Source organism: Varanus komodoensis, unplaced genomic scaffold (assembly GCF_004798865.1).
Source record: "Varanus komodoensis strain SLA01 unplaced genomic scaffold, ASM479886v1 scaffold93, whole genome shotgun sequence".
Classification (NCBI taxonomy): domain Eukaryota; kingdom Metazoa; phylum Chordata; class Lepidosauria; order Squamata; family Varanidae; genus Varanus; species Varanus komodoensis.
The window spans coordinates 649,648-665,635 of NW_025336635.1; the positions used below are offsets into that span (position 1 = coordinate 649,648).

Consider the following 15,988-nt stretch of genomic DNA (forward strand, 5'->3'; position numbering starts at 1 on the left):
ATCTTATCACATTGGGGAAAATGGGTGCTAACTCTCACTGGGCAACTTCAGTTTCAAGGCATCTGCTGTTCTATGACACATTTGGATGGGACACCTTCAAACAGAGGACTGTCCTCTGCCAGCTCTCCAAAAAAAGAAAGGGTTGGACACCTGGCCACCCCAGGTCTTATGACCGCTTCTCATGGTTTTCTACTGCCCACTTCTAATGATCACAGCACAACTAGCATTGCCCCGACTCCTTGGTACCAAACAAGCTGGACTTCTGGATTTGTGGAAAGGCGACATTATCTTAGTCCTCTCTGTCAGACCTAGCGCTCGCTAGGGCCCACGGACAAAAGCCCTTGGAGGTTCAGGTGGTGGCACAGCCCCTCACTCGCCGGCTCCCTGCAGGCCAAGCAAGCCAGCGCAGGGCCTGGGGAGCCATTGCGGCTGATGACACCCGCATCAGAAGGTAGAAGGAAGGGGTGCCATTGGCACCGTCTTGCCCAAAGGCTGAACCCCATGCCAGCACTGAGCCTGCGCATAGTTTCTGAGCAGCACCGTGCTTCCAGGATCACCATCCCGCAGGCAAACAGAACAAAATCCATGTCATCTTTGGTGCTGCCCCTGCGGCGGCCAATTCAGCAGCGGCATTCATGGGAGGCCCCCATGCTGCCTGCATGTTGCCCACCTCTGCACCGAGGCCAACGTGATGCTGGGATTCTTGCAGCTGGCATGCTGCTTCTCAGGGCCACCCCTTTCTTCATCCAAATCGGGAAGCAATCGAGTTCTCACCTGGAGAGGTTGCAGGGCCCATTGCTCCATGGCTGGGAGAGATGGTTGTTCATGCAGACCCTCCCCAGTATTTCCAGGCCTGAAGCCTGAGGTATAGCTGCTGCCAGTCAGAGAAGGCAGCATTGGGCTATATGGTCAGATCTGATATAAAAGCGATCAGGTGTCCCATTATAGTTCTGCTGCCATGCCTGCTAAGCGGACCACAGTGCAGACTGGGAGAGGCAGGGGAATACCAGCCTGACGACGCCTCCGCCGTGCGCAGGGGCCCACTCCTCTGCCTCCCGAGGGCCCAGGAAGGCCCAGCCCTTGGGCCACCTGTGAAGCTGGGGCTGAAGGGTGTCCAGCTGCCACCAGTCCGGCTATATCTAATGCTGAAGCTGTGGGTGCCTCTGCTTCTGTGGCCAAAGCACAGCTACTATGCACAAGCCAGGCAAGGGGGACCCCAACCTTTGCAAATATATCCCCCCAAAATGTTTAGGATTAAAAAAAAAAAAACCCAATGGGGAACTAGCAGTAGGGCTAGTGGCCCCAATGCTAGTGTGTCCATGAGCTCTCCAAAGTGCTAGGGACAGGGTTCAGCACCTTCAAAGTTCAGGTCATGACCCGGAGTGGATACACCCCCTCACTAACACGGGAGCCACTGGGCAATGAAGATTCAGTGCGTTCGGTGGGATTCTGACCGCTGGAGGAACCAGCAGTGGGAGGGGGGCTGTACAGAGAGCAGGAACATGCCATGCTGCAACATTTAGTCGCAGGTCCCCCTGGTGACTTAGAATGAATGCTTATTGCAGCACGGACCTCTTGGGCTCTCCGCCCTGCATGAACAGAGTTCCAGAGCACACGCTAACGGTGCCAGGTCTCACAGGGTGCATTAGCATCTTGTATGCCAAAGTGCCCTATGGGTGCTTTACAGCCTTTTATTTAAGCAAAGCAATCTCACCGCGAGATGAGAAATCCCTATACAGGGGTTTTTGCCATGTGTTTACTATGCACGGGCATCAGCAGGAGTTCAGCGGAGGGGTGGGAAGGGCAGGAATACACACACAAACAGAAAATGTATTCACAGACCGAGCATGGACATAGAAATCTTTTCTGATGCTGCCTTTGCCTGCCTGCTTCTTTTTCGGTGCTGTGTCTCAGAAACCCTGACCACTGACCCTGTTGGGTGGGGCTGATGGGAATTGTACTCCAAACCATCTGGAGGGCACCTGCCTGTCTGTCTCCTGGCACAAGACTTCTGCGGCTTAAAAGTAATGGCCGGCCTCACTCTTCCAGAAGATGCACCTTTGTCTGCCACGTGTGTCCAATCCTTGTGCACAAAGTTACAGGCATTTCTGCTCTTCCTGTCATAATAGATGGGAACTTCCCTCCTCAGCTCAGCCTGGGGACCCCCTGCTGCTGCATGTTTTAAATTTCAGTAGAGGAAAGCTGTGCTTCCTTCTCCCCCTGAGAAAATTACGGGAGCACTTCATCTCATCGTCAGATGCATCTCTAAACAAAAGCCAGCCATGCAAACTCGGCTGGTGTAAACTCATCCTGAGCACACCCTTCAGTGCATACACGGGAACAAGACAATTCCAGGGAAGATCCTGGGGTTAACCAAGAGGCTTCTCCCTGTGTAATATATTTTTTACCTTGTGCAAAACCTATTTGTGCAAAACCCATTTTGTCTGCTATGAGAGATACAAGCAAACACCTCAGCAATGACTCTCTGCTGGACACAGCTCACAAACTAGCTAAGATGAAAAACTTGTCATTAACGCCGTTGACTTCAGTGGCACTGAATGTGCATAAATCCAAGACCACTGACTTGTAGATACGTAGTGGCCCCCAGAAAATAGCATCCAAGTTGCCTGGGAGATAAACAAACTTGCTGTAAATATGTACAGTAAAAAGGAAGGATGCATTGTTACAAGACTGGCATAATATCTGCTCAGACCAGAGCAGCTGGTGCCTCCAGGAGAAATTAATTGAGTTGCCACATGTTTTATGGCAGGACTCCTGCCATAAAAGGGAGGGGGTGTTTAGAAGAACATATGAAGAGGGCTGCTTTGCACACACAGAATCTCAGGTTTAACACCCCCGCACACACCCCCTCACCCCAGTTAAAGATCTCATATGGCAGAGCAGGGAGGAAAAGGCTCTGCTTGGAGATTTGGGAGAGGCAGTTCCCAAAGACAATAACTGGGCTAGGTGGGCCAGTTCATTCTGACAGTTCAAATGCAGCTTTGTGGCAGCAGATGTTCAATGAATGAAGCTGCGCCTGCCCAATTTCTGCCTGCTGCTCTGCCATTAATGTCACAGAAGCCCTAGCAGGAAAAAGCAAAAACAACCAACCAACGTGCCCCAGTTCCATATCGAATTGCATTTTGCATTAGTTTAGCAGTGGGGTAACCCTTGGTAAAATTCCCCTGCAAATAACCAATTCCATATTCTCAGAATCCTTTAGTGCCACAGGACGCAGAAACTGGTCCATTGGCCAACCTCACTTATCTTTCCCCAATTCTTGTCTGGTCCATCCAGTGCAGGCTGGAAGCCCTTAGGGTCAAAGGTCACCCCACTGCTGTGGTCTCTGCAAAAGTCTCTTGCACCACAGTGAAAAATAGCAGTAACTGTTGCTGCAGATGGTTAGATAAATGGATGGGTGAAGAAGGTGGCAGAGGGGTGGAGAGGGGAAGGTGAAGGATCACCCTAATGAGAGAAGGCGAGGCTGCCTCCAGCAGCAGGCTTTCCGTGCTGTTAAAGAAGAGCTCTTGCACAGGCCCAGTGGCAGGACTGAGAGCCGGAGCACTGCCCAGTAGAAGAGATTGGATGCGATGCCTCAAATCCCTCAGTCAAGGTCTGATTCCAGGCGCAAAGAGGCAGCCCAGTTCTCTGCAGGGCAAGACAGAAGCCTGGCAGTGTCCTCCCTGCATGAGGCGTCCTTCACCCCCTGCTCTGGGAAGCCGCCAGCCGCATGCCGGCCGGCATGCACCTGACCGAAGAGAGCCACTCAGAGCTCTCTGCAAGGCCTGTCCGCCCCTTATCGGAATCCCTGCTTTAAGCTTGGAAGCAAGGGAGCTGCATCAGGACGGCGCTAACCGGAGCACAGAACACGGGCAGGAGGAAAGCAAAGGCAGAACGCCTGTCCTGAGTGCGGGCAGTTCTTTCTGGGGAAGAACGGGAGAGATTTCCTTCTTCTCTTCATAACTGGGCAAATGCAATGAAGGAGAAGAAGCAGGGGGTCACCACGTGGGGGGCGGGGGGGTGATTGGTCCAGCCTTCCTGCATCTGCGGCTACGCAGACAATAAGCCCCACTGAGTTTGGTCCCATTTATTCCTAAGTAGGTGCGTTTAAGTTTGCAGCCTTAATCCCATACCATTTACAACAGAGTTGGGCCTTCTGAATGCTTTGACCTGCAATTCCCATTATACTGCACCAGTGGTTCTGCTGGCTGGGGCTGATGGGAGTTATAGCCCTCCAGATGTGTTGGGCTGCAAGCTTCCCACCCCATGAAGTATTTTCTGGGCCAGTTAATTTTATTCTCAGAGGGAAATTCTCTCTCCCCCCCCCCCCCCCACAACCTTCTTGGCTTCCCTGCTATGCTTTGTGAAGGACCACTGTGAACTTGTTGTTGCTGTTACACTGCATTTATATCACATTTTTCCTCTTTGAAGGGATCCAAGACAACTTGCATAGTCCTCCACCACTCCATGGTATCATCATGACAACAACCCTGTGAGGCAGGTCAGGCTAAGAGAGGGTGGCCCAAAGTCACCTAGTCAGCTTCATGGCCGAATGGGGACCAGAACCCGCGTCTCCCAGGACCCCAATCAAACCTTCTAACCACAAGCAAAGGTGCATAATTGCTTTCAGCTCAGCGGTCCCCAGAGTGTGCCAGTTAAACCAGTGAGTGGAAGGGAAAGGGGATGCCATATTTGTACTAAAGCATTGGTGCTTTTGACACTCTCAACAAAGTTCACACACACACAGCTGCGTTCACCCAGCAGAGCGCATGTTGGCCTTTCTTGGTTACTACTTGAAGCACTACAAAAGCATTAAAACAATTTGGCCAGAGAACAGCCCCCGCCAAAAGGAAAAAAAGAAAAAATCGCCATCATTAAAACATGTTCCAAAGCAAGTCAGTGCTGTGCACAATCAGCCCTTTAAGAAGCCATCCAGACGCAGTTCTGCACCCAGCATAGTCAGAGGGGCTGCAATGACGGTGCAACCTACACAGGCAAGGATGCCCAGTCGCCCTAGAAACGCCTCTCTTCTCCTTCCTCGTCCATCAGCGGGCGCTACCATGAATAACACAAGGAGGCTGCAGGCTGATCTGAGACACAGAGATGCAGGCTATGGGATCTGCTTCTCTTCCTTCCTACCAAGCAGAGCCGGGTGCAAAAGGCAGGTCCCCAGGAGGAAGGACTACTGAGCCCGACCACTGGCTTTGAACGCTAGCACTGAATGCAGCTCCTGGTCTTCCGGAGGAGGTCTCCTCCTAGGTGCAAAACAGCTGCAGCATGTGGAGCACTGCCAGTCCGAGCCGGGGCTTCACCCAGGCAGTTCTGAGAAAGGCAGGGCTGTGCTCACGGGAGCCCCCCCCCCCCCCCGCATCTGGGTTCCTCCCTCTCCCTGCACATCACAGCTCACCCCACTTCCGATCCCCTGTATGGCCATTTCAAGGAGCTGGAGGGGCTGGTGTGCAAAGGAGGGCCCGGGGGAATAGGGCCCCATTGCATATTCATTTCCCTTCGCAAGAAGCTGCGATCTGGCTGAGGGATTCAGTGCAACTGTGTTCCTGATGCAGGACGCATCCCTCCCCTTCCGCCCACTTCTCCGCACCCCCTTCATCTACGCTCCCACTGTTTCTCAAGATTGCCTCCCGCTAAAGCAGCCCTTCCCCCCCTGATGCCCTTCAGAGGTGCTGGACTATAATCCCCATCATCCAGGCTGAGTTGCGGTTCAATGCGTCTGCAGGGCTCAGATTGAGGAAGGCAAAAAACGACAGCAATAACTCAGGGCTGCTTGGAGAAATGGTGTGCGTGGCAGGACAGAGGCATGGAATGCCTTGACGGCGAGCACCTCTAGTGGGGGGAAGAGCAGAACCCCACAAGGTAGGAGGGCCTGAAGCATCCAGCTGACAGTGAAGAACAGACTCAAGCAGTGGCTGATGGAAGCTGCCCTTTGCTGCACGGTGGCAGCCTGGTCCACTCCCTGATTCTAGCCAGAGTTCTGCATCCTGTTCTCTAAAACTGTGAAATTCTCCCACAAATTAATCCAGATTCTACATTAAGAAAAGCCCAGTTCTGCAACCTGCTAAAATTATGCAAATTAATAAAATGTCTCCTTTTGTTTTGCATAAATTATCCTGCTTTTTAAAAGCAAACACACAACTTTTTTTCCCTTTTTGCATCATCTTTCTTTGGAAGAACTGGGGGAACAATCTTTTGTAGGTTTTGACAGAAGAAAGCCTAAAACTTGCTGCTAAGTGTTTTAGTCCTTTTTTCCCTTCAAACTTGCATTGGATTGTACTTTGAGAATTCTGCATGGAGTCAAAACTCTCTTTGGCTTCAGAGAGTTAGGCCGGCATGCTACACAACGCACGCTGTTGTAACTGAAAAGGCTACAACTTTGTCCCCCCCCCGCCCCCGTCTCTCTTTTTGCAACAGGAAAGCTGAGATTCTTAGAAGGTTGAATTCAGGCTCCATAACCACATTCTGACAGTTGCTTGTGCTCCTGCAGAACTGCAGTGTACACACAGCTGCATAAGCCTACAGATAATTTGTGTTTAAAATTAAAATCAGTTCCTGCATTAAATTAACCTAAGTTCTATGTCAAGAAAAGCTGAAGTCTAGCAACTTGTGTAAATGCTGGAAATTGAGCACATTTACATACATTTGCCTATTTGCATAATTTATCTTGGAAACGGGCAGTCACATTTAAGAGAGCTAGCAGCAGATTGAGAAAGGTTTTACCTCCCTGTTCCTATGCTGCACATTTTATTTTTGTTAATTCCTGTTGCCATTTATGTTTCACCAGTTCTGATAAACATGTTTTACCTGTTGCCATTTGTGTTTTATCAATAGGCAGGTTACAGAAGACCTGCCTATTGCTATTGCTTCTCTCTCTCTCTCTCTCTCCCTCCCCCTCCCTCAGGAAGGTATAGCAGTAAACAGAGAACAAATGCATGGCATCTTCACATCACAAGCTTCCCCACTGCAGCATCATCGGAACAGAGGCTGCCCACCCCAAAACAGGGCACCAGCCCCAAACAGGAACCTTGGCAGTGACAAGAAAGAAGTCAGGGACGAGGCTGATGAGCTGCAATTATACTTTAAGCAGTAATTCCCAACACATATCTGCTGTCTTCCTCCTGACACATTTGAAGAAGCAGCGCCTCTTCAGACAGAATATTAGGAGGAGATGCAATTTTGCATTGACTGAATGCCCTGGATGAAGGCAGAGAAATGCCCTGGGGATTCTGAAGGGCTGTCTTCATGGGTGGCCATGCTGGGCACCTGCTAAGGGCCCAGAACCCAGCAGCCTCCCCCACCACCACCCACCAAGAGCTTCCTGGACCTGTGTCTCCTCTTAGCCACTGCAACCTGCTCCTTCATCTGCCTCCAAGACTTGCAGCTGGCACCGCTCACTTGCCACTCTCTAGAATCCAGTCTCCAGTCTCCAGGAGGCACTGGCCACTCTCTAGAATCCAGTCTCCAGTCTCCAGGAGGCGCCTGGTGTTGCCTCTAAGCTGCAGTTCCACCCTGAAGGAATGCAAACAAGTCCCGAACCAGAAGCAGAGGCACGCTGCAAGCAACAGCTCGCCCTCCAAACCCCCACGAATTCTGAACCCTCACCCACCACACACGATCAGCCTTTCTTGAACTCATCATGTCAGCAGAGATACTCACTATTGTGCACACGTTCTTGAGCTTATACTAGAAAGGATTACAAACTTAAAAAGAAAAGCAACAAAAAAACTCTGGATGCTAAATTCTACTCCCTGTGAGTGCAGAAGGACTGAATACACAAAACCCTGATTATAATTCCATTTGAAACAGAGCCTTGGAAGTCAGGGTTTCCCAAGATGCAATCGTTAATAACAGCTTCAGAATATGGAAAAGCAGTAAAATAAAATAAAAATAGAACAAAGACATACAGAAGGAAAAACTCAAGCACACAAGTCTTTTGTTCAACCCATATTCAGCTGAGAGATAAGCAGGATGTGTGCATGGGGATGGGGGATGTCATCAGTCGTCAGCAAAGCTAGGGAAATTGCCAAGAAAAGATTTTCTGAAAAGTGCAAAAAGAAAAAAAAAAAAAGGAGAGAGAACATCATTGATTTAAAGAGCTGGCAGGTGTTCCAAGCAATGATTATTATTTTTTCTACAGGAGGAAATAGATACCCCCAACGAATGAAGAAACAGAGCCAGCAATTCCATTCCCTCTTCTTGGTTTCTGTCTACAGACAACAGTAAGTTACCTGGCCGTGGACGCCATCAGAAGACGCAAATCTTAAGCTCCGTGTGTTAAAGGATAGGGATCCCATGCATCAAAAACTTAGCAGACTTGGCTCAGTGACCTTACAGTTCTTCCAAGGACTCTAATGCAGCATCTTGGCATTGGAGAGCAGCGTTGACTTCAAGTGTTGGCTCTTGGAAAGTTTTCATGGAGGAAGCTGGAACGGTGTCTGTCTCTCTCGTGATCCCTCCCCGACACAAGGTGACCTCTCTGCCTAAGCTAGGGGAAGTCACCTCCCAAGACCACTAAGAGTTTGCCTGGCTGTGGGTTGCTGAACTGGCCTGCAAATCTATAACAATTTGGGGAAATGAATTTCCTCCTTTACTGCAGAGGTTCTTAGCCCAGTATGAGCTGAAGAAAGAGAGAAGAGAAGAGAAGAGAAGAGAAGAGAAGAGAAGAGAAGAGAAGAGAAGAGAAGAGAAGAGAAGAGACGAGAAGAGGAAGGCCTCCTAGATGCAGTCAACTGAAATTTTCACCCTACCCAAGAGCAAAAGAAGGATAATAATAATAATAATAATAATAATAATAATAATAATAATAATAATAATCCCGTTGTGAAACCATCATTCTCAGATCCGCGCATTTGAAAGATGAAAGGTCCAACCAGCCCAAAGAGGATGGACACGCTGGATTAAGTCGCAGAGGTGGGGGCAGGGAGCGATGGTTGCAGTTAACCCTTTAGAGCCCTGTGTTTTTTCAGTTGTGTTAAATAACAAGTTCGCCTGGAAGTGTCTGAGATGGAGTGTGAAGATAAATGGCTGTAGAAACAAATGCATATTTTTATTTTGTTTTGTTTTCTTCTATCCCTCACAGTGATGGGGTTCTTGATAAATTTCATTTCCCTCTCTCTTCATCTTTTCCAGAAAGTAGAGACGCTTCTCACTTTCTCTCTCTCAACCTCTCTCTCTCTCTCTTTCCCCCCTCTCTTGTTTTCTTTCCCTTTCACCTGTTTCTTTCCCTTCTTCTGCTTCATTGCCAAGCTGCCCTAAATCTTAAACAGCACAGTCACAAAGGCAGATGAGAGCAGGCCCAAGAAGAGGGACGATCCCACGTTGGCTGCTGCCATGTTTTCCAAGGAACCTGGTCCTGAGGGGAGAAGAAAAGGGGTGCACCGTTGCTACTGCTTTGGTTTTCGTTGCAATGTTAGAAATCAAGCCCTGAATCCCAAGATGCGTCTTTCAGGAAGGAATGCAGAATCCTTCTCTGACCACCATTGGATACCCACGGAGCTGCCTTGTGGCGTGTCAGGGTGAGGAATGCCGCAAAACTGGGCCTTGCAGCCCCCTCCGATTGGCCGTCGCTTTGCAGGGTCTCAGCTGGAGCCCTTCGCCTTCCCCTCCCTCTGCGTCCTTTCAAAGGAGAGGCGCCGGGGCCCTGCTCCGTGTAAGGCGCACAGTCTGCAGCCGAGCCGAGGCTTCCCCGGTCTCACAGTGAGGCAAACAGAGCACAGGTGCTCTGCCGTTGGCATGGTTGGAGCAGAGTAAAGAGCCCGGGCTTCTTGTTTCTTTTGTCAAAGGAAAACAAAGGACGATTCATTTACATCCCACACACCCAGTAAATGGCCAAGAGCCAGGCTGAGGGCGCAGAAGCTACTGCCAGAATATCTGGACAGTCAAGGGTACACGGATCCTGTGAATCCCCTGGGAGGAAAGGGTCCTTCCTTGTCCTGCATGCAGCCGGGCTTGTTCCAAAGCATTCTGGCAGAATGAAATGGATCTGTTCCCAGAAACACTTCTCTACGACTGTTGAGGTCACTTGTTCTCCAGTTACTGGTAGGGTTCCAAAACAAGATAAGCGACACCCTAGGACTGAGGAAGGGTTGAGGTGAACCACGGGTGATCGTGAACCTAGCTGAGATGACAAACCACGGTGAAAACCCCACAATTCACAGCCCATGAAGACATCATGAGTTCTCCTCATGGGTTGTTCATGGTCAATTTGCTATGGCTTGTTAGCACAGCTGAGTTCAGACAACACAATAGCCCATACCCAACAGCAATCCGTGGTTCAATGACAACCTAGACAACCTAACCCATGCTCCACCCTTGCATATACCATTTGCTTAAGATATGTGTGGGAACAGAGGTAGCAGTGGAACATTTTCACACCATTGTCTTCTATACACCAATCCCAGATTGTGCCCCTGCCTGTCCACTTCATTTTCTCCCTTGCCTGACTCTGTCACAGAACCTGTGCTCCTTCGGTCGGGCCCACATCCTGCACCAGCACCCTCGATGATCCCCACAGAATTCTTCCTGCAACACCATTTTTTCCTCAGCCCAGTGTAACAGGGTAGTAGGAACTAGGTAGTAGTGGGTAGTAGGACAGAAAGGTCTTCTCCACTTCAGGACTCCTAGAAGGTGATCTCCTGCAGAGGAACTTCTAAGCCTGTGTGGCTTAGCAGCATGGTGCTCTCCAGATGGACTGCAATTTGCATTAGCCACAGGTAATGCACTGAGGATGATGGGATAGACACCTGGAGGGCACCAGGCTAAGAAAACTAATCCAAGCCATGAAAGTCTAGTGGCTTTTTGCCAGCAAGACATGGGAGGTACACCAGTCTCTTGGCTTGTTTCCCATCTACCCTACTCGAACTGGGACTATCAGACCTTTGGGTGAGCTTTGGCCCCAGTCATTCAAAATTCAAGGGGCTCCAGTCTTCTGAAACTGCTGTGGGCCATGGAGAGGCCTGCTCAAGGTCAAGACACAACCCCAGTAGTCACCATGGAGAGACTCACTGATAAGTCGTAAGCTGACGTTGAATGAGCCCAAGTGGTTTGAAGCCAGGCAGGTGTAGTTCCCATAATGCCGAGCAGTAACGTTGGTGAAGAGCAGGATGGATCGAGTGCGCTCATTCTGGATCTGCATTCCATCGGAGCCACCAATTAATCTGCTAGGAAGAAGCAAAGAGGGAGACCAAAGGAGGGAGACATAGTTAAAGCATCATGCTCCAAGAAAACAGATGATATCTTCAAAAGAATTGTTTGTGAATCATCTTACAACTGATCCAGTGCCAGATTATCCACTTCCTGGATTCTTTGTGTGAGAGCTAAGCACTTTCCTTATGAGAGAACCTTCTTGCTGGGGGGGGGGGGGGGGGGGGTGGCTGCGATCACACCCGTCTTCCCTGCACAAGCACAATCACGATTGCAGCCCTCTCTCCCCCCCCCACCCCAAGCACCATCGCTATCACACAATTATCATTTGGACTCTCCCTCCAAACAATAACTTCCCCCACCTAGGTTAAAAAAATGGTTACAGAACGGATTGACCTTATTTACATTGAACCTTATGGGGAAATTTAACTTGGCTCATGACCAATTTGGGTCACGACCAGAGTCCTGGAACGGGTTAAGTTCGTGAGCCGAGGTACCACTGTATAGTGGTAACAATGCAATTAAATCCATTTCAGTTCCAGAAATAAGGATAAGGAATGGCTAAATCTCCAAGGCCCGATATATTCCTGGAAGGTGGTTTACCAAGCTGGACTTCCTATTGCTTCCATACCCCTTGGCCCAGGTGCCTTTTACTCCAAGGAACCTGTCATGTCTCATCAAACAAATGGATCTCAAACAGTCTGCAGCAACTCCTGCCTGCATGAACTCACTTTGACCACAAATCTGTCTATACTCTGGTAAATGCACCCCCTTTAAAAAATAAGTGATGGGGGGAGGCAATGGCAGGTGCATTAGGAGGTGAGATCTCAACTTGTACAGCTTTCTCTGGCATGGAAATCTCCCCCTGTTAATGCCGTTTCTTATCTTTCTTGTTCAAGGGGATAAAGTGTCCTGGAGAAAAAGTGTCCCAAGTCTGCAGCTCAATGCCTGAATGAGAAGCTTGTTTGAGCACGAGCGTTGCCCATGTGCATCGTGTTCGAGTTACATACTATGCGCTGGCCGATTACTTGCTCACACCATGCTATCTGTTATTAACAAAAACAACAAATTACCAGTTTACATTCACTAGCTGATTTCTAAGATCCCATCTGCCTCCTGGGGACCCAACCTTCTCAGAATGGATGCTCGGATTTTTTTAATCCCAGTTATGGCCTAACCAATGGTCAGTGCCAAAGGAGAGGCATTCAGGATGCACTAAAATGCATCTTTGCTCTAACTTCACATGGACAGGGTGAAGCCATGGATTCAGGGGTCATCCACGCTCCCATCTTCCAGTGCTCTTATTATGTAAAGGTTAGTCAAGGCCATGGTTTTCCCAGTTGCAATGTAAGGCTGTGGAAGCTGGACCATAAGGAAGGCTGAGCGCTGAAGAATTGAGGCCTTTGAATGGTGGTGCTGGAGGAGACTCCTGAGAGTCCCTTGGACCGCAAGGCAATCCAACCGGTCAGTCCTAGAGGAGATCAACCCTGACTGCTCTTTAGAAGGCCAGATGCTGAAGATGAAACTCAAATACTTTGGCCACCTGATGAGAAGGAAGGACTCCCTGGAGAAGAGCCTAATGCTGGGAACAATAGATGGCAAAAGAAGAAGAAGACGGCCGAGAATGAGGTGGCTGGATGGAGTCACTGAAGCAGTTGGTGTGAGCTAAGTGGACTCCGGGGGATGGTGGAGGACAGGAAGGCCTGGAGGAATGTTGTCCATGGGGTCGCGATGGGTCAGACGTGACTTCACAACTAACAACAAGCCATGGAATGTGCTCACCAAAGGTGACTGAAACAGAGATGCTGGCAGCATACTCTCGATCTAAATCAGCAACCCACCAGCTGTTCATCCCCCAAGAAAAGAAATAGAGGCATGGATAGATGGACGGATAGTCTGGTTTAAAACAAGGCAACTTCCTCATAATTTTGCTGTCACGTGACTAGGAGAGTTACCTTCAAGGGGACTGGGAGTTCATTGAGACTGGAAAAGGAGTTAAACACTCCCTCCTTCAACTCTGTTGTTCTAATTACATTAAGCAACCCTCATGGCTGTTTTAAAAGAAAAACAGAAAAGTTAGGAGATCTGATCGCCATTCTCCAGCATAATATGAAATTTGGTCCTTGGCTCCAGCTCAAATTAAAGAGCATTTGCTTGTTAATCAAACCCAATTTTGGGATTTTATGGTTTCTACTGATTTGATTGTATAGACGCCATTCCACATTGCTTTTACTGACAGCTATTGAATCTCCATTTTTATGTCCTCGCAGTCGTGGGTGGCTTCCCCTCCCTCTCGTTCTCTCATTTGATGTTCAGCGCACCCACAGCCCTGTCGCTATTTCCTAATAAAATAAGATAAAGAGCAGTGGCTTCGTTTTCCGGAACTGTTCTAACCACAAACAATTCCCCCGAGAGGCGCGAGGTTTGAACCGTGAACTTTTATCGCCAACCGAACATGGGAACATTAAAGAGAAACAAATGGGAGGTTGATCTGGAGATAGCTGCCAATCATCTTGTCAGATGCCAATCTCCTGCAAAGCTGGAAGAAGGAGGCCAGAGCTGCTCAGGTAGCTCAGGGGGTGGGGAAAGCAGGCGCTGTCTCTCCCTCCCTCCCTTCTTCAAGAACTTCTGCTTTGCCTTCCGTAACTCCTTGCCACTCAGCTGCCGTTCTCACTGTGAGGCGACCCCTCTGCCTCCCAAGTGTGGAAATCACACAATGGCGCATCCAGTCAGGGCGTTGTGGGCTTGCTCCACACCACCATACATGTTGCTGATTGAGGACATGAGGAATGGCTCATTTCTCCCCCCTGTTCTCCCCACATATTTAGCGAGCAAGCCTTCAGGTTCACAATGGGGAGCAAAAGAGCAGTCCAAGAGACCTGGGAGATAACAGGGCGAAGACACGTTCTGTGTTTCGTGCCCAAAGCAGCCATGGGCTTAAAAGTCCGAAGGAAAACCCCAGATCATCAGTTTGGGAAGCAGATGCCACTCCACAGCTGAGGTGGAGGTGGGGAGGTGTTGCAGTGTCCCTGCAACATACTTTTATGGCAGGGCTGGGAACACGTGGCCACATCTAGGTGCTCTTGGACTGCAATTCCCATTGGTCAGCAGAGCCCATGGTGAGGACTGATGCAGGTTGCAGCTCAGCAAAACCTGGAGGACTGCACACTCCCTATCCTGTTCTAGGGGATTTTAGCACAGCACAGAAACAGTGCTAGATGATGCACCAGGGAAGCCCTGACCTATCTGATCTTTGTACATGGGTGGGCAACCCGTGGCCCTCCAGATTTTGGGGGGCACACAGATCCCATGATCCCTCACCATTGCCTAGGCTGTCTCGAGCTCCTGGGAGCTGTGGGCCCAAACACCAGGCTAGAGAAGGCTGATTACCTCCATCTGATATATATCTTCATATATCATCCGGTTCTACCTTACTGAGAGGATTGAAGGATTATGGCAACGGTTTACACAAAGTGTGCTTTTTGCACGTAGAAAACAGTGCTACATGAAAACAACACATCATGAGTAACAGTTGCCCTTCAGACGTTCTTGGACTACAACCCACATCATCCTCAGCCATTGGTGCTGCTGGCCATTGCTGATGGGTCTACCCACTGTTATAGACTGGGTTTCCCCAACCTGGTGCTTGGGGAAGTGTTGGACTAAAACTCCCATCACCCCACAGCGCACCGGAGTGCTGGAGGTTCCAGCTGATGCAGATGCAGCGCCCCACAACCTTATCATTCCTGGCCCAGGAGCTGGGGCAGTGGGAGTGGGGGCGCCATGCACCTGGGGGGCACCAGGATGGGAAAGGCGGTAACAGCCGCACCGCTTCACGTCCATCAGCTGAGGAGACCTGAGCCACGGCCTGGCTGGCTGCTTAACAACCCCTCTGTTTTGTAGTCACAGACAGGCCGCCAAAACGGCCGATTTATCAAGCCCCCCCCCCCCACCCCCAGGGAACGGGGCACTGCACATGACTGATAGGTCGTGTTCTGCTTGGCGGGCCTCGAATTAATCTGCATATAGCAATCATGAGTACGTGCCATGAGTTTGTTTAATAAGATTGCCATTTGGAAGAACAAAGCCAGGGATACTGTCTCGCTAATGAAGCTGCTTTACACCAGCTCTGGCTATTTGTCCTTCTAGTACCCAGCGCTTGGCCACCTGCAGAGGCTGCCCCCTGTTTCCGGGCCCAGTCCAAAATCTGGCCTTCTTGGTATCCCAGCTGGGCTCTCTGGGGTTCTTCAGGCACACACTAAAACTCACAGCCCCCTAATTTCGGTGCCTTTTCTTGGCTTTTGTGCAGCTTGACCCTCGTTTCAAAGGGCTTCGCAATCGACAATAAGAGCTTCAAATTCCCTTTTGCCTTTTCCCCTACTCACCACTAGCATGAGGCCCTGAAAGCTTCTCCAAATGTGCGGCAAAATGTTCCACACCTCTTATTTACAGTCCTGAACAGCTCTGCTCCCACCTTTTGCCCTGTACACCTTCCTGGATTTTACATGCATCTTCAGATACTCTTCTTCAGGTGGCTATTGGAAACAGTAAAGCCCTAGCTGTGGATCATAGTCCTTGGAAAGGTGCCCACATGGTAGTGCTTTCCTATATGTCCTTTTAATTTTTTAAAAATTTGGTGCTTTAATGCTAGCCGATTTTTGCGCAGGCATGGGAAGCTTGTGCTCCTCCAGATGTCAGAATGCCGTTCCTCAGCATTCTGGTGAGGACTGCTGGAACTTGCAATCCGAAACATCGGGGGAGCCACGTGGCCCCCTTGTCTATTTTGGTGCGTTTAAATGATTCCTTGAACCAGCATGATTTGCTGCTGTTGTTT

The 15,988-nt window shown here is 49.7% G+C and overlaps 1 protein-coding gene across 1 annotated transcript in view; it reads right to left on the minus strand.

The window, feature by feature from the left end:
- Positions 1-9,263: 9,263 nt before the first annotated feature.
- Positions 9,264-15,988, minus strand: part of IGLON5 (IgLON family member 5) — a 29,390-nt gene continuing 22,665 nt past the window's right edge. The window contains exons 7-8 of the mRNA XM_044418789.1: positions 11,017-11,168; positions 9,264-9,364 (exon numbers count right to left, since the gene is read on the minus strand). Coding sequence (XP_044274724.1) covers positions 9,264-9,364; positions 11,017-11,168 — 253 coding nt within the window. The remainder of the gene's footprint in view (positions 9,365-11,016; positions 11,169-15,988) is intronic.